Source organism: Meles meles, chromosome 6 (assembly GCF_922984935.1).
Source record: "Meles meles chromosome 6, mMelMel3.1 paternal haplotype, whole genome shotgun sequence".
In the NCBI taxonomy this organism is placed as follows: Eukaryota; Metazoa; Chordata; class Mammalia; order Carnivora; family Mustelidae; genus Meles; species Meles meles.
This window is the reverse complement of record NC_060071.1, coordinates 5,710,332-5,732,392: the sequence shown is the minus strand read 5'-3', so window position 1 is coordinate 5,732,392 and position 22,061 is coordinate 5,710,332. Positions and strand designations below refer to the sequence as shown.

Below are 22,061 nucleotides of genomic sequence, written 5' to 3'. Positions count from 1 at the left end.
TTGGTCAGTGGAAAACAGAAAAGACTAAAAGAACATACAAGAAATATTTAGTCAGGAGTGTGATTTTTATATCCTTTTTTTATTTCTAAATAAAAAATACTTTTCATTTTGAGAAAAGTACGAGAGAAAAAGTACAACTCGTGCTATAAAGGGGCTGAAGCCCTGTTGGGACACTTCCGGCTGCACTGCTGTGGGTCCTGAGCAGGCTTAGCTTTTATCGGGGGAGGCGGCCTGGCCTTTTGCTTTTTTAACAGCCTTTATTTTGATTAGAAAATACACACATATGTGAAGTGTACACTTGGATAAATTTTGATATCGCCCCAATCAAGTCCTGTGATTCTAGGTTTTGCGAATATCTCCCAGTCTGTGGCTTCTCTTTTCATTCTTTTAACAGTGTTTCTGAAGAGCAGACGGTTAACTTTGATGACGTCCCATTTTTCTTTAGCTTGTGTGTGTTCTAAGAAATCATTACCCAACCCAAGAGGTAACAGTTTTCTAGAAGTTTAAAATTGTAGGTTTTGCGTTTCTGTGTGTGATCCATTTTGACTGTGCATTCACGTGCACGGCTCCAAGTATGACTACGCACAGATGTCAAGCTGTCGAGCGACATGAGTTGAAAAGCCTTTCCTTTCTCCACTGCGTTGCCCCTGTGCGGCTGTCAAAAATCAGTGCGTCCATCTGTCCTGATTACTAAAGACTTAATATTCTTGAAATCAGGTAATATTAGCTTTCCGACTTTACTTTTTTGTTGTTTTTTCCATTTTTAGCATTTAAGTAGGCTCCACACCCCGTGTGGGGCTTGAACTCATGACAGATCAGGAGCTGCACGCTCTACCTACTGAGCCGGCCGGCTGCTTAGACCTTCTTTAAGTAACTGGCTGTTCTAGGTCCTTTGCGTTTTCATATGAATTTCAGAATCAGCTTGTCAGTTTCTACAAAAAATCGAGGATTATTGACTCTATAGATCAACTTAGGGAGAACGGACATCTCTCTCCATTTCTATGGCTCATACATACAGATCGTCCACATCTTTCTCAGATATATCCCTGTTTCCTATTTCTCGAGGCTACTGTGATATTTTAAAATTCCAGTTCCTGGCTGTTGCCTGCCTGCAGGAATACAGTTGAGCTCTCTATACTGCTCTTGTATCCTGCCTGCTAAACTCACCTATTAGAAAGATGGGGGCGGGGGCGCCTGGCTGGCTCAGTGGGAGGAGCGTGCGACTCGTGAGCTCGGGGCTGTGAGTTCGAGCCCCATGAGGAGCGCACAGATTACTAAAGAGGAAAATGATCATCTTTACAAATTGGCTCTGTTTGGGCACACTCCTGCATGGCTTAGCTGTGAGACAACTCCGGAGATTTCTCTACTGCTTGATCGCGTGGAGCCTAGAGACAGCCAGAGTGAAAGCCTGAGGTTTTCTCAGGCTTTTCTGAGCAGCTACGCCAGCCCTAGGTGCGGACTGAGCTTTCTCAGGTTCTCAGTACACGGGGGATCTTTAAGAGGCTTCACCTACGTACTTCCTTTCCCAACTTCCCTCTTCCCAGGCTTTTTGGCATGTCTGTGGCCTGTCCCAGCTATCGGCCCTCCAAGCTGCTGCAGCCAATTCTCGTGTCCTTGAATACTTTTGGCAACAGCCATCGAGCTTTGGAAACATGGACTCTGGCAAAGCGAAGGCCAGCTTTTACACTGGTCTTTCAGGGAAATGCCAGAGGTCGAAATCCAGTCACACTTCTTTGAAAAGTACTTGATGTCTCCCTCTGGTGCCACAAACATGCACCAAAAATGCGAGCTCTTGTCCTCATTATCGGCCCCCGCGTCAGGTGTGGCGGCTGGCAAGGTAAGATGTCGGCGCACTTACCCGCAAAGCGTCAGCTTCTCCCCTGGTCACTGGAAGGTTTTGACGATTTCTGGAGTTCTGCAAAAGTGGACTCTGCCACGGAGCACCTGGGTGGCTCAGTCATGAAGTGTCTGTCTTCGGCTCAGGTCATGATCCCAGGGTCCTGGGATCGAGCCCCGCATCAGGCTCCCTGCCGGGTGGGAAGCCTGCTTCTCCCTCTCTCTGCTTGTGTTCGCTCTCTCACTGTCTCTATCAAATAAATAAATAAAATCTTAAAAAAAAAAAAGTGGACTCTGCCAGTTTCTGCCAGTTCATTAGCTGCACTTGTGAAAGGCAGAGCCCGGGAGTTCTACCCCATTTTCAGCGACGTCCCAGTTCTCAATGTTTATGCACCTAAAACAGCTTCAACACACGCAAAGCAAAAACCGACAGAACTGAAAGGAAAAAATGGACAAATCTACCAGATAAGAAATAGTCAAGGCTCTAGAAGAAACTAATCCCACCAATAACCAGCTGGGCCTGATTGCGGACTGCCACCCAGCAACGGCAAAAGAAATCCAAAAGGAAAAAGAAAACATGTTCTTTTGTAAAGTGCATATGGAATAGTCACCAAAATAGGCCACATTCTGGGTCATAAACTGTAGCACATTTTTAAAAAATTTCAAGACTTATTCTAAGAGCCTGTGTGCACAGAGGGGCACAGGGAGAATCCCCAAGCAGATTCCCCCTTGAGCACGGAGACCAACGCAGGGCTCGATCTCAACCCATGAGGTCACGATCTGACCCAAAAGCAAGAGTTGGACGGACACCTGCGCCACCCAGGCATCCCACATTTTTAAAAAATTTAAGTGATCAAATGTTCTCTGGCCAGAAAGGAATTAAACCACAGCAGCCAAAAACCCTCTCAGAAAATGTCCAAATACAATCTTTAAAAAAAGAGAAGTTTCAAGTGAAATTCACAGATATTTTGAACTGAACAAAAATGTAAATACTAAATTATCAAAGTTAGAGATGTAGCTAAAGCAACAGGAAATTTCGTAGTATTAAGTGCTCATATTGGAAGAAAAGTCTCAACAATTTAAACTTCTACATTAAACAAAAAACCCAAAGTAACCTGACAAGAAGAAAGGACGTAAACCTAAGAGCAAGAAGCAATGAAGTCGAAAAGACCAAAGCAATACGGAGGAAATCAAAATCTGGCTCTAAAAAAACCCCAAAACTGGTAAACTTTCAGTGAGGGGCGCCTGGGTGGCTCAGTCGTTGGGCGTCTGCCTTCATTCAGCTCAGGTCATGATCCCAGTGTCCTGGGGGCTCCCTGCTCAGCGGAGAGTCTGCTTCTCCCTCTCCCCCTGCTTGTGTTCCCTCTCTTGCTGGGTCTCCGTCAAATAAATAAAATCTTTTACAACAAACCAAAATGTTTAGCGATAAGTAGGAAAAAATACCAGGAATCGAAGCAGGGCTATGCCTACAGACTCCACAAACCTGCAAGGGATCACGAGCGAACATTATAAACTATGCACAGAAACTTGACGACTTAAGTGGACAAATTTCCTGAAAGACAAAAAGGACCAAACTCGCCCCCAAAATAATCTGAATAGTCCTTTAACCCATCACTGCAAACCTTCTGAAAATTACAATTCCAGGCCTATGTAGTATTACTGGTAGATTCTATTAAATATTTAAATTAGAAAGAACACCAATTCTACACAGTTTCTTCCGGAAAACAGACATACCACTTTTCACTCACTTGATGAGAATGACGCTGGTGTCAAAACCACAGAAACACGAAACAAGAGAACTACAGGCTAATTAACACCCCTTGTGAACGGACAAAAAATCCTTAACACGGCAAACTGAATCCCAAAACACAAGAATCCACATCGTCGCCAAGCAGGGTTCACCCTGGCAGCGCGAGGCTGGCTCTGGTCTGCTGGTGGGATGTGAGATGCGGCAGGTGCTCTGGAGAGGTCCGACGTTTCCTCAAAAAGTTACCATGGGACCCAGCATTTCCGGTCCTAGGTTTGTTTTGTTTTGTTTTTTTAAGATTATGGAGCACCTGGGTGGCTCAGTCAATTAAGCATCTGCCTTTGGCTCAGGTCATGAGCCCAGAGCCCGGGATCCAGCACCACATCGGGCTCCCCGCTCAGGGAGGGATTTTATTCGACATCGAGCAAGCACGAGCCTCGGCAGAGGCAGGGATGCAGGTCTCGAACTCGGGATCCCAAGATCAGAACCCAAGTCACACATTTAACCGAGCTACCCAGGCAGCCCTCACTGCTAGGTATTAATACCCGATTGGAACATGTCCACACACAAATGCATGACTGCTTACAACATTATCTGTAACAGCAAAAAAGCAGAAATCATGCAACTGTTCGTCAGCTGACGAAAGGATAAACGAAGTCTATCCACGCGATACTGTGCAGCCGTGGGAGGAATACATGCGACAGCACGGACGAGCCTTGAAAATGCTGCGCTAAGTCAAAGAACCCCGACACGGAAAGCCGTGGGATTCCATGTATGTGAGGCATCCAGAATAGGCAAATCATAGAAATACGAAGGGAGAGCGGTGATCCAGGGGCTAGCGGTAACGGGCAGTGGTTGCTTTGGGGGCTTAGGAGAATGTTCTGAAACTAGATTGTGGCCATGCCTGTGACTGTACCAAAAACCACTGAGTTGTGTAGCTTAACGGGATGAATTCCACGGTATGTAAACGGTATAATTTTCAAATTCTATCATTGTAATCTACCATATTGACGAACCAAAGAAGAAAATCCACACGATCATATCAATTGATGCAGAAAAGCATTTGACAAAATTCATGATAAAAACTTCCAGAACGTTGGGGAGGGTATGTGCTGGCAAGTATGTAAACCTGACGATTCCCAGACCTGTGCTCCTGGGGCAAATAATACATTATATGCTAATTTTTTTAAAAAGACAAGGGGGAAAAAAGTTAGCACAGCAGGACTGAGACTGCCGGCTTAGACACGTTTGCTCGCCAGGTCAGCCTCTGGCTGGCATCTGCGAATTTGGCTCTCAGAGAGTCTCGGGCATGAGGGGTGGCTCGCTGTGCCTAGACTGCTTGAGTGGGGCACTGCGTCTTAGGCTGAACATTTGCTGCCCTGCTGGGAACGCCGTATGTGTAAGCAAAGGGAGCCGACGCGACAGCCCCCCATAAACACGGCGTGCTGAGTCTCTAAATGGGCTTCCCGGGGGCAGAAGCCCTGCACAGACATTGCTGTATTTTCGCTGCTGGAAGAGTGGGTTCTGGGTGACCCTCATGTGAGGGAGGAAGCACAAGTGAGCCTGCGCGTGGGTTCTGTCAGGCTTTGCCCGTGTTCGTCGCCCTTACCGTGTCCCTGTAATAAAGCTCCGCTAGGGTACAGCTATATGCCGATCCCAAAGGTCCTGAAGAATGGCCACTAGGGGTCGCGCTGGGGGTCTCTACCGCATCCTTTAAGTCCAGTGTCCTCCTCTGTAAATTAGCAGGGACAGACTCTCCCGCAGGCTCAAAGAATCAAGCATAGAGGCTTATAGAGACTTACTAAATGAAAATAAACTTTACCTAGAATTTAAAAAAAAAAAAACTTCCAGAAAATTAAGGAAAAAAGGAATGTTCCTTAATCTGATTAATGAATGGCATCTAACAAAGTCAACTCACACTGACTAAAGGCTGCGTGCCTTCCCCCGGAGCTCACAAGCAAGCGGTCTACTCTCACTACGCCTGTGGAATACGATCCCCGAACTCCGAACCAGTACAATACAGCAGGAAGAAAGACACGACGCACAGATTGGAACAAAGACATTAAACCATCTTCATTCACAGACATCATGAGTGTATGGATTCCAGGGAACCTACAAAACGCTCCCATTGGTCTAGCAAGGCCGTGGAACACCAGGTTAACCTACAAAATCAACCTCATTTGGAAACACTAGCCATCAACAATACTAAAATTTGGAAAACAGCACTTAAAATAACTCCAAAACAACAAACTAGACCTAGGTATAAATCAAACAAAACTCATATTAGCATCTGCGGAAAACTGCAGGATACTGATGAAAGAGAAGAGCCTGAGTAGGAACATGACGCCCTTGGAGGGGAACATGTGTTCTCCCCCAGGCGATCTGTACAGAGAAGGCAGATCCATTCAGAGTCCCAGCGGAATGTTTTTGGTAGATACAAACATTCTAGCGAATGTTATATGGAAACACAAACTAGAAAAGCCTAAGAATTTTTAAAAGAACCAACTTGGAGGACTCCCCTGTCTAACTTGAGGCTAGTTCTACAGCTCCCGCAACGAAGGCAAAGCGGCGTTGATTGGTGAAAGGACAGAAAAGGTCAGTGAACAGAACAGTGAGTCTGTGGGCGCCTGGGTGGCTCAGTGGGTTAAAGCCTCTGCCTTCGGCTCAGGTCATGATCCCAGGGTCCTGGCATCGAGCCCCACATAAGGCTCTCTGCTTCGCAGGGAGGCTGCTTTCCTCTCTCTCTCTCTGCCTGCCTCTCTGCCTACTTGTGATCTCTGTCTGTCAAATACATAAATAAAATCCTTAAAAAAAAAAACAACAAAAAACCAGTGAGTCTACGAAGACCCACAAAACTGTGGTGAAATGGTTGCTGGAGAAGGCGCGAAGGCAAGACAGGGCCATGTCCCCAGCAGATGCTGCTGAACCACCGGACAGTCACACGCCGAACGGCTCTACTCTTGCCTCACTCCTCACAAGGCAAAACTTAGATCAAAGATCTAAACATAAAAATCTAAACCAGGGGCACCTGGGTGGCTCAGTGGGTTAAGCCGCTGTCTTCGGCTCAGGTCATGATCTCAGGGTCCTGGGATCGAGCCCCGCATCTGGCTCTCTGCTCGGCAGGGAGCCTGCACCCCCCACCCTCCTATCTGCCTGCCTCTCTATCTACTTGTGATCTCTCTCTGTCAAATAAATAAATTTAAAAAAAAAAATCTTAAAAAAAATCTAAACCAGTATTTATTTTAGAACAGAAAATACTCATGGTATTCGGTTGGGCAGAGTTCTTAGTCAGGACATCAAAACCATCCATAAAAGGAAACAATGGCAAGTCAGACTTGAGCCACTTTTAAGACTTGGCTTTGCACAAGATACTGTTAAGAGATGGAAGAGGCGAACTACCAACCAGGAGAAAGTATTTGCAAGTCACGTATCTGATGAAAGGAGACCTGTATCCGGAATATATTTAAAACTCCCAAAACAGTCAAAGGAAACAACCGGGGGAGGGGTATAAGCCCTATCAGGACAAAATATCCTGGGGCGCCTGGGTGGCTCAGTGGGTTAAAGCCTCTGCCTTTGGCTCAAGTCAGGATCTCAGGGTCCTGGGATCGAGCCCCGCATCCGGCTCTCTGCTCAGCGGGGAGCCTGCTCCTCCCCCCACCCGCCTGCCTCTCTGTCTACTTGTGATCTGTCAAATAAATAAATAAAATATTTAAAAAAAAAACAAAATATCCTACAGCGTGTCTACAATGCGATGTGGCGCAGACCTGCAGATCAGAACAGAAAGTCTAGAAATAGACCCAAATACACACAGAACCCAGGTATAAGATAACGGTGCCATCTCCAGTCACTGGGGGTGGACATAAGGCTTAGCTGCTTGAAAAAAGACAAGGATTAGGTAGAGGGTAGAATGACGGTTGCTGGGGTGCTGGGGGTGGCTGTATTGGGGACTTTGTGTTTAGTGGGTATAGAATTTCCATAGAGAATTAAAGTCAATGTGAATGTACCTAATACCGCCGGACTATACACTTAAAAATGGCTAAATGGAAGATTTTATGTTAAGTATATTTTACCACAAGAAAAAAAAGTATTGTAAAGACACCACAGTCAGGAAAAAAAAAATTTTTTTTAAGACTATTTATTTGACAGAGGGATAGAGAGCACAAGTAGGCAGAGAGGCAGGCAGCGGGAGAGGGAGAAGCAGGCTCCCCGTTGAGCAGAGAGCCCGATATGGGACTCGATCCCAGGGTCCTGGGATTAAGACCTGAGCCAAAGGCAGCTGCTGAACCGAATGAGCCACCCAGGCGCCCCCAAATTTCTTCAATCACATATGTGCACACACACCCATTAACCATAAAGGGAAATGCTGATAAAGCTGATAGTAAGCACTTCTGTTGATCAAAGTAAGTTATTCGCAAAACACGCTGAGCATTACCAGGCACAGAGTAACATTTAACACAAACTGGTGAAACCCAACATACCATACAGACTGAAAAGCCAGCGGGGCAGAGAGCAGTCTCCACACGTACCCATGACGGACTTGTACCTAACATACATGAAGAACACAAATCACTACGAAAGCTGAGACAGGCACTTTAAAACAGAAACACTCCATATGGCCAATAAATAAATGAAAAGCTGCCCAGCCTCGCTAGTACTGGGGGAACCCGAACGAAAACTTCTGTCTGTCTGCTTGGTGTTTGAGCCACTACGAACCCCACATTGCCCGCGGGATGGGGGGCGGGCTAACACAGTCCCCTGGTAAAGACAGCTCGGCCACCAGGTCTACTCTGAATTCTGCAGATGAACTTGGACACATGCACCAGGTGTGAGATCAACAACCAGAAGCGAGAATGACCACGGGAGAGGATTCTGGGAAAGGGCAGAGTAGGACGTCCCTGTAATCCACGCCCAGACAACGATGGTGCTGCACGTCTGTTGGGCGGAACTGTTCGGGAACTCGAGTTTGCTGAAGGCCTGCCACTTGCAGGGGAAGGCTTGGGTGGTGAAAATGGTGATGAACTTGGGGCAGGTTCAGCTCCGCACGGTAGCACCACCCCCGCCACCCCGCAGCAGCCGTCCACATCCTCCCCAGGCAGCGGGCACACAGCTTCTGAGAGTCAGGGCGGGAGAAAGGAACCTGCCGTCCAGACAGCAGGCGTCTGTGCTCTGGCTGCTGCTCTGATCACAGAGGTGCAGAGGCAGGCAGCCAGGATCATGGTATGTCCCTGTACTGCGGCAAGCCTGTCCCCACTCTGGTTCAAGTGCCTTCCAGGAGATTTAAAGGGCCCGTGCCTTTCAGTTCCCCCTTCATTTCCACTGTTCGCCTTTCGGGGGGAGCTAGACATTAAAGATTGGCACACTGGGGGCATCTGGGTGACGCGGTCAGTTGAAGGTCAGACTCTTCGATTTTGGCTCAGGTCATGGGTGATCTCAGGGTCATGAGACGGAGCCCACCAAGGGGCCCGCCCTCAGCAGGGGGTCTGCTTGAGATCCTCTCTCCTTTGCTCTCTGCCCCTCCCCCTACCACCGCACAAGCGCACTCTCTCTCAAATAATAAATCTTTAAAAAAAAAAAAAAAAGCCTGGCATATTCCAAAACTTCTGCATATGTGGGGGAAACTAGAAAGGGATGGCCCAGCCCAAGGAAAGGCTTAGAAAAGACATAAGAAGACAAAGTTTACACCTCATTCCTGGCACAGAAACCCCTTACCACAGTAAGAAAACAAAAGCAACAAAACCCAGCAATCCTTGGAAAGAGGGGAGAATCCAACTTCCAGAGTTTGCTCAACAAAAAGTCACAAGGTATACAGAGAAATAGGAAAACATGGCCATTCAAGGAAAAAAATAAAGGCTCTGTCCCTGAAAAGCTTAATGGCAGGCATATTTGACAAAGTCTATGTTTTTTTAAAAGATTTTATTTGTTTGGGGCGCCTGGGTGGCTCAGTGGGTTAAGCCGCTGCCTTCGGCTCAGGTCATGATCTCAGGGTCCTGGGATCGAGTCCCACATCGGGCTCTCTGCTCTCTGCTCCGCAGGGAGCCTGCTTCCCTCTCTCTTTCTCTCTGCCTGCCTCTCTGCTTACTTGTGATCTCGCTCTCTCACTGTCAAATAAATAAATAAATAAATAAATAAATTAAAAAAAAAAAAAAAAGATTTTATTTGTTTGACAGACAGATCACACGTAGGCAGAGAGGCAGGCAGAGAGAGAGGAGGAAGCAGGCTCCCTGCGGAGCAGAGAGCCCGATGTGGGGCTCGATCCCAGGACCCTGGGATCATGACCCGAGCTGAAGGCAGAGGCTTTAACCCACTGAGCCACCCAGGCGCCCCAAGAAAAACAATTATTAATGTAAAAGGTAGTTTCACTGTACCTTCAGATTGTTAACTCCAAATCTTATTTTCTACAGGATTTGGGAGACCAATGCACTTTAAAAGAATTATTAGCTTATGTTCTGGGCACATGTTGTATAAAGATGTAATTTTAGGGTATCAGCAACAAAGTGGTGGGGACAGAACTATAAAGGAGCAGAGTTCTTCTACATTACTAAAGTTAAGTTGCTATAAATTCAAATTAGAATGTAATTTTGATATTAAATGTAATCCCCACAGCAGCCACAAAAGAAATAGGTATAAAGTCACACAAAAAGACATGAAGAAGAGATTTAAACATTTCACTACAAAAAAATCACCCTAGGGGCACCTGGGAGGCTCAGTCATTAAGTCTCTGCCTTCGGCTCAGGTCATGATCCCAGGATCCTGGGATCGAGCCCTGCATCAAGCTCCCTGCTCAGTGGGAAGCCTGCTCCTCCCTCCCCCCTCCCCCTGCTTGTGTTCCCTCTCTCGCTGTCTATCTCTCTCTCAAATAAATAAATATTTTTTTAAATCACCCTAAACACAAAAGAAGGAATCAGTAATAACTTTCAGTGGAAATGCGTTAAATTCTCTAATCAAAAGACAGTGATTGTGGGCGTCTGGTGGCTCAGTTGGTTAGGCGTCTGCCTTGGCTCGGGTCATGATCTCAGGGTCCCGGGGTCAAGTCCCACTTCGGCCTCCCTGCTCAGTGGGGAGCCTGCTCCTCCATCTGCCCCTCCCCCTCGCTCTTGCTTTCTCTCTCAAATATTTACAAAATCTTTTTTTTTAAAGATTTTATTTATCTGACAGAGAGATCACAAGTAGGCAGAGAGGCAGACAGAGAGAGAGGAGGAAGCAGGCTCCCTGCTGAGCAGAGAGCCCGATGCGGGGCTCGATCCCAGGACCCCGAGATCATGACCTGAGCTGAAGGCCGGGCTTAACCCACTGAGCCACCCAGGCGCCCCTCAAATAAACAAAATCTTAAATAAAAAAAAGACAGCAATTGGCATATGGATAAAATCATACAAACAACTGTACGCTGTCTGCAAGAGACTCACTTGAGGTCCAAGACACAAGCAGGATGACAGTGACTAGAAGGAAGGAGACGTTCCTGCAAACGGACAGCAAGAGGGCGGAGCTCCGCCAGTATCAGACAGAACAGACCCGCCATCATAAAGGTTCAGGACTCAGAAAAGAACATTACATAGTAAAAGACTCCATACAGCAAGAAAACATAACAATTACAAGCATCTACACACCTAATGACAGACCATCAAAATAAGTGAACCAAAGGGGCGCCTGGGTGGCTCAGTGGGTGAAAGCCTCTGCCTTCGGCTCAGGTCCTGATCCCGGGGTCCTGGGATCGAGCCCCGCATCGGGCTCTCTGCTCAGCAGGGAGCCTGCTTCCTCCTCTCTCTCTGCCTGCCTCTCTGCCTACTTGAGATCTCTGTCTGTCAAATAAATAAAATCTTAAAAAAAAAAATATGTGAAGCAAAAACTGACAGAATTGACACAGTTTTGTCAACACATGACGTACTATCTGTTGCAGGGGTACAGGTCCGTGACCCGCCAGGCTGACAGAACACCCAGCGCTCATTACAACACACGCACTCCCCGGTGCCCCTCCCCCGCTTACCCCGCCTCCTGTCCCCCTCCCCTCCAGCAACCCTCGGTTTGTTTCCTAAGATTAAGTCCCCTATGCTTTGTCTCCCTCTCTGGTTCCGTCTGGTTTCATTTGTTCCTCTCTTCCCCCACGATCCTGGGAGAAACAGCTGGAGACTTCAATACCCGCCCACGGTAACGGACAGAACAACCCGACAGCAGGAAACAGAGGACTCAGCGGCACCGTAAGGCAACCAGATCTGGCGGACACGGGCACGGTGCCCCGCCCAGGAGCAGCAACACCTTCTCAGGTGCACACGGGACAGTCTCCACAACAGACCATGTATCGGGCCACCAACTGAGCCTCAAAGATGTCGCACACAGCGATTCCTACCCAAATCCCAACAGTATTTCTCACAGAGCTGGAACAAGCCTGAAGTTTGCACGGGGCCACAAAAGATCCTGGCGAGCCGGAGCAATCCTGAAAACCAAACCCAGAGCGGCGGTATGACCTTCCCGGACGTGCGGTCCTGGCACAAAACAGACGCGTAGGCCAATGGAACGGAATGGAAAACCCAGAAATAACCCCACAATGATATGGTCAGTTACTCTTGGACAAAGCAGGAAAGAATGTCCAGTGGGAAAAAGTCTCATCAACAAACGGTGTCGGGAAAACTGGACGGAAACATACAACACCACCACCGCTGGGCCCCTTCCCTTCACCACACACGAAAATAAATGCAAACTGGATTAAAGATCTCACTGTGAGACCTGAAACTGTAAGAATCCTAGAAGGGAACACAGGCAGTGACGCCCCTCACACCGTAGCAACGCTTTTCTAGATGCGTCCCCGAGACAAGGGACATGAAAGCAAAAACAAACTAGCGGGCCTTCACTAAAATAAAAGGCTTCCGCTCAGAGAAGGAAACGAGCAGCAAAACTAAAGGATGACCTACCTCCGAAGACGACGCGCAGACGGCCAGCAGACGCACGAGAAGATGCTTGACCTCACTCAGCATCGGGGAGACGCAAGCCACGACCACAACGAGAGATCCGCTCACTCGGCTGGCATGGCTGGAATCAAAACGACAAGAAACAGCAAGTGTTGGCGAGGATGTGGTGAAAAAGGACCCCTGCACTTGTACGGCCACCGTGGAAAAGAGACCGTCCTCAAAAAGTTAAAAATAGAGCTACCTTCCGGCGTATTTACCCCCAAAATATAAAACCGTGAATTTAAAGGGATATACGCACCCCTATGTGTACAGCGGCATTGTTTACAAAAGCCCGAGGCTCCAATGATAGATGAATGGATAAAGACGACTTTGGGGGGGGGGGTATGTGGAATGGAATATTACTCAGCCACGAAAAGAATGAAATCTTGCCATGTGCAACAACATGGAGCTAGACAGCATCAGGCTAAGTGACCTAAGTCCTTCAGGGGATGACAAATCCCACAGGATTCACTCATATGTGGATTTTAAGAAACAAAAGAACCAAGAGAAAAAAACAGACCAAGAAAGTGACTCTTAACTATAGAAAACAAGCAAACAGGTGGTTATCATGGGGAGAGGGGAGATGGGAGGGGGTGTGCAACAGGTGAAGGGGATTAAGAGTGCGCCTATCAGGTATCAGGACGAGCGTGAGTAATGGATGGAATTGCTCAGTCGCCACACTGAACACCCAAAACTGGTACACCACTGTGTGTTAACTATCCTGGAGTTAAAGTTAAAAACTTAGTAAAAATAAAGATATCATACACAGCATCCTCTCTGACCACAGCAGGATGAAATTAGAAATCAGTACAAAGAAAACTGAAAATTCACAATATTGCGGAAATCAGATGATACATTTCAAGCAACCAATGGATCAAAGAAGAAACCACAGGGTAAATTAGAATACAGAGACTAATGAAAATGAAAAAGAACATTCCAAAACTCATGGGCCACAGAAAAAGTGGTGCTAAGGGGGTAATTTATAGCTATAAATGCTCCCATTTAAAAACAAGAAAGAGGGGTGCCTGGGTGTCTCAGTCGGTTAAGCCTCTGCTTTCGGCTCAGGTCATGATCCCTGGGTCCTGGGATCGAGCCCCACATCAGGCTCCCTGCTCAGCGGAGAGCCTGCTTCTCCCTCTCCCGCTCCCTTGCCTGTATTCCTCTCTCTCTGCATCTCTCTCTGCCAAATAAGTAAATAAAATCTTTAAAAACAAGAAAGAGGGGCACCTGGGTGGCTCAGGAGGCGTCTGCCTTTGGCTTAGGTCATGCTTCTCCCTCTGTCCCCCTACCCCTCCCCTCTGCTCATGCTCTCTCTCACTCTCTTGCTTGCCCATGCTCTCTCACAAATAAGTAAATAAAACCTTTAAAAAATAAAAACAAGAAAGATCTGAAGTCAACGATCTAATTAAACTTAACTAGAAAAAAAGAGAAAGAACTGAAGCCAAAACTAACAGAAGGAAGGAAATAATGAAGAGCATAGCACAGATAAATGAATTGAGAATAGAAAGACAACAGGGAAAAACCAATGGAACCAAAAGCTGGTTCTCCGAAAAGATGAATAACAGACACACTTTTAGCCGGATGGACTCAGGGAAAAAGAAGACTCAAATGACTAAACTCAGAAACGAAAGTGGGGATGTTACCACTGATTCTACAGAAATGAATGAGATTTTAAGAGTACTATGAAAAATTGTATGCTAACAAATTGGATAAGCTCGAGGAAATGCTAAAACTCGTAGAAGCACAGAGACTAAATCACGAAGAAATAGACAATCTGAATTACTATAACTTACTATAACTAGTAAGAAGATTAAATCAGTAATCAAAAATCACCCAATAAAGGAAAGCCCAGGACCTGAAGACTTCCCTGGTGAATTCTACCAAACATTTAAAGAACTACTACCAGTACTCCTCAAATTTTCCCAAAATACTGAAGAGAGGGGAATGCTTCCCAACTCGTTCTATGAAGCTAGCATAACAATGACATCAAAGCCAGACAAAGATATTACACGGTAACTACAGACCAATATCCCTTTTGAACATGGATGCAAAAATCCTCAGCAAAACACAAGGAAACAGAACTGAGCTGCATTTTAAAAGGATTACACACCACAACCAAAGGGGATTTATTCTTGGAATACCAGAACGATCGATGTAATACACCACATGAACAATATGAAGGGAAAAAACCTCACATGATCACCTCAATCAATGCAGAAAAAGCATTTGACAAAATTCAACACCCTTTCGTGATACGAACACTCAATAAAATAGGAAGGAAACTACCTCCCCATAATAAAAGCTAGATATAGAAAACCCAAAGCAAACGTAATACTGAATGGTGAAACAGTGAAAACGTTTCCTCTAAGTTCAAGAACAAGACAAGGATGCCCACTCTCACCACTTCTATTTAACACAATACTGGAAGTCCTGTCAGAGCCATATTCTCTGCGGAGAATATGACCTCACATATAGAAAATCCTGGCGTCCACAAAGAAACCATCGGAGTAAATGAATTCAGCAGAGTAGCAGGATACAAAGTCAGTATACACACAAAAAAGGTGCATTTCTATAGGCAAACAATGAACAATATGAAAACGAAATTATAAAAACAATTTCATTTACATTTTCATTTACATTACATTTACAATTTCATTTACAATAAAATCAGAAAGAATAAAATACTGGGGCACCTGGGTGGCTCAGTGAGTTAAGCCTCTGCCTTCAGCTCAGGTCATGATCTCAGGGTCCTGGGATCAAGCCCTGCATCAGGCTCCCTGCTCAGCGGCGAGCCTGCTTCCTCCTCTCTCTGCCTGCCTCTCTGCCTACTTGTGATCTCTGTCCGTCAAATAAATAAATAAATAAAATCTTCAAAAAAAGAAAGAATACTTAGGAATTAACCAAAGTAAAAGACATGTACAATCAAAACTACAAAATGCTGCTGAAAACAAAGAAGACATAAATAAATGGAAATACATCCCATGTTCATGGATTGGAAGACATATTATTGATACCAACACTACCCAAAGTGATCTACAGATTCAATACAATCCCTATCGAAATACCAATGACAATTTTTGCAGAAATAGAAAAATCCACCTTTAAATTCATAGGCAATCTCAAGAGACCCCAAATAGCCCAAACATTTTTTTTAAAGATTTATTTATTTATTTGACAGACAGAGATCACAAGTAGGCAGAGAGGCAGGCAGAGAGAGAGGAGGAAGCAGGCTCCCCGCTGAGTGGAGAGCCCGACGAGGGGCTCGATCCCAGTACCCTGGGACCATGACCCGAGCCAAAGGCAGAGGCTTTAACCCACTGAGCCACGCAGGCGCCCCAGCCCAAACATTCTTGAAAAAGAAAAACAAAACTAGAGGACTTACAGTTCCTGATTTTGAAACCTACTAGACAAAGATTCAGTAATCAAAAAACAGTGTCGCCCAGGCATAAGGACAGACATACAGACTGAAGGAACAGAGCAGAGAACCCAGAAGTAAGCGGTTGTGTATAGGGTCAGATGATCTGTGACAAGGGTGCCACGACCGTTCAGTAGGAACAGAACAGTCTTCCCAACAAATGCTGCACCGAAAACTGGACAATCACACACAAAAGAACAAAGTTGGACCCTTAACTAACATCATAACATCATATATGTAAATTACCTCAAAATGGGTCAAGGATCTAAATGTAGGACCTAAAACAATAAAACTCCTGAGAGAAAACACAGGACAAAAGCCTCATGACAGGGCACCTGGGTGGCTCAGTGGTTTAAGCCTCTGCCTTCGGCTCAGGTCATGATCTCAGGGTCCTGGGATCGAGCCCCGCATCGGGCTCTCTGCTCAGCAGGGAGTCTGCTTCCCTCTCACTCTCTCTGCCTGCCTCTCTGCCTACTTACGATCTCTCTCTGTCAAATTCAAAAAAAAATTAAAAAAAAAAAAGCCTCATGACATTGGATTTGGCGATGACTTCTTTAATAGGACACCAAAGGCACAGATGACAAAGGAAAAACAAGTTGAACTTCATGAAAATTAAAGTTTTTTTGCTTTTTTTTTTTTAAGATATTATTTATTTGACAGACAGAGATCACAAGTAGGCAGAGAGGCAGGCAGAGAGAGAGGAGGAAGCAGACCCCCTGCTGAGCAGAAAGCCCGATGTGGGGCTCGATCCCAGGACCCTGGGATCATGATCTGAGCCAAAGGCAGAGGCTTAACCCACTGAGCCACCCAGGCGCCCCAAGTTTTTTTGCTTCTTACATCAAGAGACCCTATTAACAGAGTAAAAAGGCAACCCACAGGACAAAATATTTCAAAATCACATATCTGATGAAGATTTAATATAAAGAACACATATGGAACTCCTAAAACTCAACAACAAAAACAAATAATTCACAAACAGCCAAAACCTTTGAATAGGCATTTCTCCATAGTAGATCTATGAATGGCCAATGAACACATGGAAAGCACTCGACACACTAAGCACTAGGGAAATGCAAAGTAATACCACAGGGAGATAGCACCTTGCACCCATTAGGATGGTCATTATGGAGAAAAACAACCAGCACTGGGCAAGGCTGTGGGAAAACTGGAACCTTATACACTGTTGTAGGAATTAAACATGGTACAGCCTCCATGGAATAGAGTACGTAGGCTTGTCGACAAATTAAAAATAGAATTACCAGGCGCACCTGGGTGGCTCAGTGGGTTGGAGCGTCTGCCTTCGGCTCAAGTCATGATCCCGGGTCCTGGGATCGAGCCCCGCATCCGGCTCTCTGCTCAGCGGGGAGCCTGCTTCCTCCTCTCTCTCTCTGCCTGCCTCTCTGCCTGCTTGTGATCAAATAAATACTTTAAAAAGGTAAAAATAAAAATAGAATTACCATACGACCCAGAAATTCTACTGAATATACACCCAAAAGAACAGGAAACAGGGTCTCAAAGAAACATCTGCACACGTAGAGTCACAGCATCACTCACAGCAGCTAAAACCTGGAAGCAAGCCAGCGCCCATCAACCGAGGAATGGATAAACAAAATGTGATCAGTGCTGCGATGGAAATTCTGGAATCTGCTACAACACAGATGAGCCCTGAGGACCTTAGGCTAAGTGACATAAGCTAGTGACACGAATGAGGATTCAGAACAGTCGAAATCAGAAAGACAGAAGGTACCGTGGTGTTGGCCAGCGCCAGTGGGCAGTGGCTGTTTAACAGGTAACAAGTCGTGCAGGACGAGAAGAGACCCAGGGGTCAACGGCGGCGAGATGGTTGCACATCAATGGAATTTAATACTGAGACACACACTGAAAAATGGTTAAGACGGTACATTTTTTATGTGTACTTTATTTTTTTATTTTTTATTTTTTACTTTATTTTATTTTGTAAAGATTTATTTGACAGAGCACAAGTAGGCAGAGAGGCAGGCAGAGAGAGAGGAGGAAGCAGGCTCCCTACTGAGGAGACAGCCCGACTCGGGGCTCGATCCCAGGACCCCGGGATCATGACCTGAGCCGAAGGCAGAGGCTTTAACCCACTGAGCCACCCAGGCGCCCCTTTTACGTGTATTTTAACTCAGTAAAAGGAAAAATGACCACCAACAGAAGAATACACAACGAGGTATATTCACACAACGGAATACGGCAGGACAGTAAAAATGAAAGGACCGCAGAGCCCAACACGGACGATCATACGGTGTTGAAAGAAGAAACACGACACAGAGGAACAGTCACAGAGTGACTCTAGTCACATAAAATCCAAAGCAAACAAACTAAACTCTACTCAATACGGACGCAGTGGTACAATCCTAAGTGAAAACAGGTGAGGAAAGATGACCAAGATGACCCCTGCTGGTCCCCAATCTCTGCACGACCTCAAACCCCCTGGGTCGGCTGCAGGAGCTTGATGATCTACCCCCCAAGACGCGCCCCCCCCAGAGCTTCGGATTTCACGGTGTCTGCCCTGCTGGCCTTGGCCATGCCCTTGCAAAACTCTTAAGGGGTGTCCAACACGAGGACGAAGTTGAAGACGCGGCTCTAGGGCAGGGCAGGAGGGCTGTGGCGGGGAGGGCGAATGCGGGGCGTCTGGGGGGCCGGCAGTGGTTTCCTTGGCTGGGGGTGGGGTGCTTCACGGGGGTAAGTGTATCATCTACTCTAATGCACGCTCACTTCATGCCCGTGGCTGCGGCTGTCCGCTCTCCTCTTTCTCCACAGCGTACACGTAGGTGTTCCAGAGCCCACAGCTCACGGCCCTGACTCGCAGTCGCTTATCTACAAAATATTCCACCCGGCGGGGCCGATCCAAGCTGGTCGTGTCCTGGTGGCCAAGCTGTCCATATTTACCTGAAGGGAAGGGAGCCCTTTGGCCATCCTCTCCTCTGGGCCTTGGGTCTTGCCCTCCAGGAAGGAAGGAAAAAACTCAGGCTGCCCCCCAAAGTGCAAGGGTTAACCCACCACTCTGGGTGGTCTGCTCTGGGAATTCAGGAGCCCAGCGCCACAGAGCCTCCGGGTTCAGGCAGAGCCCCCCCTCCCCAGGTCCCCAAGAGGCAGCTGCCACCAACCACGCCAGGCAAGACGCTGTTCCAGGTTCTCTGCTCCGAACTCCAGACACTCAGAGCACAGATTTTTAACTTTTTCCCTCCCCAGTCCAGACCAACAGATGCGTCGTAAATGCTGCCTAACCATTCCCTCAAGACAATTCTCCAGAAAGACCCACAGGGAGCACTAACATCGCTCCGCTCCCGTGTGGTCTCGGACTTCCGAGTGCCAGGCTCTGTTCTAGACCAGGGCCCGCAGCACTTCCGTCCCAGACGTCCCAGGGCTCAGGCCCTCTATGCCCTGGTCCCTTCCCCCCCGGGCTTAAGCATCACACAAGCAAACCTCTTACTTACCCCAGCCCCACGTGTAGAGCTCCCCAGTTCCTACAACCAGAAGGACAGTAAGGGGCAGTCACAAGGCAGTTGTCTAGCGTGGCCTGCCACAGTCCACAGCCAGCACCTTCCGAGTGTCCCGACCTCTGCCTGGCACAGCACAGCGCCTTCTCCAACAACGGTCTCCGCGCAGCCGCGGCCGGGGTGGGAGAGGATCCGGGTGCAAGAGGTTTACCGTCCCGTAGGCCGGCGGAGGGGCCTGCCCTCTCACAGCGGCGCAGGAGTCTTAGCGGCTGCACCGGGCAGGCCCTGGCCCTGCGCTCAGACCGAACGTCCGGCGACACCGGCCTCCCCGCAGGAGGAGGGACCTCCGCGGCCTGACAGCTGGGGGGCACCTGTTCAAGCCTCAGGGTTTGGGGCTGTTTTCGCGGAGGGAGGCGGCTACTCAGTGCTTGTCGGAGACGCTTCAAGTATGGGTTTCTGCGGGGGATCACAGCCTTCTCTGCCGCGCCAGCTAAGGGACAGGGCGGGGGACTTCCTGCTGCCCGCCCAGCCCTACTCACTTGTCACCACCGCGGTGTGCCGGGAGCCACAGCTGGCCTGGGCTGCCTCCGCGCCCCGGGGCAGATCCAGTAAAGCGGGGAAGGGCTGGATGGCTATGAAGGGGGCCGGGGCTCCGTCCTCACTCCCCACCGTTCTCCTCACGTCGGCGTCCCCTTCCTTCAGCCCGCCGGCTTCAGAGAAGCAGGGACAGAGGGGGAGGATGGTGGCGGCTAGGCGGAGCTCCGGCTACACCTTAGCCATGGGGGTAGGGGGCTGCGGATGCTGACAAGAGCCCTGCCATACCCCAGCCCTCCCCAGAGCCCGGAGGCCCACAGAGTGTCCTGGGGCCCCAAGGACGACCCATGTCCCTTCCGAGCACTCTAAGGTCTCGGCCGGCATGTGGCCAGGAGGCAGGAAGGACAGAAACACGTGAGGAAGATGGACCCTCACCTTCCCCGGCAACGGTCTTTCCATCCTCTGCCAGGCTCCTGGTGGGCAGGGCCAGCTGCCCGGATTCATTCCAGCCCCAGACGTAAATATCCCCCGACTCTGAAAAAGAGACAAAGGGGACCCATTAAACAGACTCTGAACCACACCATCACCCTCCCAAGCCCTCCTGAATCCACCCAAATGCCTTGTATACCCTCCAGCTCCCCGGGGATGACTAACGCCTGCCTTGCCCAAGGCAACACGCCGGGCAGTGCCTCCGGCGGGCCCCAGCAGCTTTCTGGCCTTATGGGCTCCTTCCCCCTCAGGTGCCTTCCTTGTCATCCTTTCTTCAGAGTCTCCTGGACCTTCCTCTCCAGTTTCACTTTTTCCCTTTGTTGCTAAACTGCCCCCTCCCCACCTCCTGCGTGTGACCCAGACAAACGCCATCTTGCGCAAAGCTGCCATGACGACAGCTCGAAGACCTGAATGAAGCCTTCTTGAGAACAGCCCCTGGACATACTTTCTCTTTTTAAATCACACAAGTAACAACCCTTAAGAACACCCTGGAGGCATAAGGTCCTTGGATCTGTTCTGGAGATGGGACAACACAGAACTAATCTCGAACATTCTCCTCCCGGGTGGCCCCCAGCACGGAATCCCAGACGCGAGGGCTATAAAAGCAGGTCTGACCGGAGGGCGTGCGGTCGCAGCCCTGTTGCAGCCGCCCAGCAGGAGTCCAGAAGCCCCTTAGTAAACCGTTTCTTGTCAGGCTGGACCTGTGGGCCTCTCTCTTTGGTCTCCAGCTCCTTGGGAAGTCGCTTCACATAAACTTCCCTTTCGCGGAACACCCAACCGTACATGCTTCAGAAATGCATCCCTGGAAATTCCCAACGGCCTCCCTTTCAAACCCACTGAGCCCACGACACCCCCTTCCGTAGCCCCGGCCACCACAGGCCCCGCCAGAGGCCTCTTCTGGAAGCTCTAACCTTCCTTGCCTCTCTCGTAAAAATTCACCCATGACAGCAGCTAATTTTGACCAAGTGTTTACTTGGTGCCAGAATTTTAAGCACTTTTCAAATATAATCATTTAATTCTCAGAAGAGCCCTACAGAGGGTCATATGACAGCATCCCTGTTTTATTCATGAAAAAACGGGGGGCACGGAGCGGTGAGGTGCTCTCTCCGAGGTTAGAAGGGGCAAAGTGATGATCTGAACCTAGTAAGTCCGGTCTCAAGCGTCTGTGCTCCGAACACTGTCACGGACTCAAGACTTCCAACTTCTTCCGGCCTAAAGTGTGAGACTTCCCATCTGGCTGTTTCTAGTCCTGTCTTCCCTTCCCTCCAGCCCACTAGTTTTCCCATCTGTCTGCGAAGCCGGGCCCAGGACAGGAGACTCCGGGGGTGGTGGTGTGGGCACATGTTTTTTAAAGCTGCCCCCACCCCCGGGGATAGAAGCGTCCAGAGCCCAGCCAGACCCCCAGGTGCAGACCCTTGCAAAGACCACCTGCTCCCAGCCTCACCCGACAGCCTGGGAATCAGCTGCAGCTGGGTGGCCTGCCAGGGTGGTGGACATGGGATCCCAAACGAAGGTCCCCGTTCTGGGCTCGCCTTCACCCCCATCCTCCTCCCTGTGGGCATCTGTGGGGCCACTGTGTGCGGCACATCACAGCCACCTGACCCCCTGCATCCTTTCTTGTCCGTTCTCCTCAGCTC

General features: G+C 48.3%; 1 protein-coding gene across 16 annotated transcripts in view; it reads right to left on the bottom strand.

The window, feature by feature from the left end:
• The window catches only part of RCCD1 (RCC1 domain containing 1), a 34,541-nt gene that overhangs the window by 9,512 nt on the left and 2,968 nt on the right, over window positions 1–22,061 (bottom strand). For 3 of the 16 annotated variants that reach the window (XM_046008687.1, XM_046008688.1, XM_046008689.1), the window contains 4 exons: window positions 20,371–20,469; window positions 19,941–20,111; window positions 19,399–19,428; window positions 17,982–18,850 (listed from right to left, as the gene is read on the bottom strand). In XM_046008687.1, coding sequence (XP_045864643.1) covers window positions 18,678–18,850; window positions 19,399–19,428; window positions 19,941–20,111; window positions 20,371–20,469 — 473 coding nt within the window. In that variant the 3' untranslated portion in view covers window positions 17,982–18,677. Of the gene's footprint in view, window positions 1–62; window positions 2,087–8,061; window positions 8,127–11,594; window positions 12,012–12,486; window positions 12,605–17,310; window positions 17,342–17,981; window positions 18,851–19,398; window positions 19,429–19,940; window positions 20,112–20,370; window positions 20,470–22,061 lie in introns of those variants that run through there. The other 13 variants (XR_006818716.1, XR_006818717.1, XR_006818721.1 and 10 more) reach the window with 11 other exon arrangements.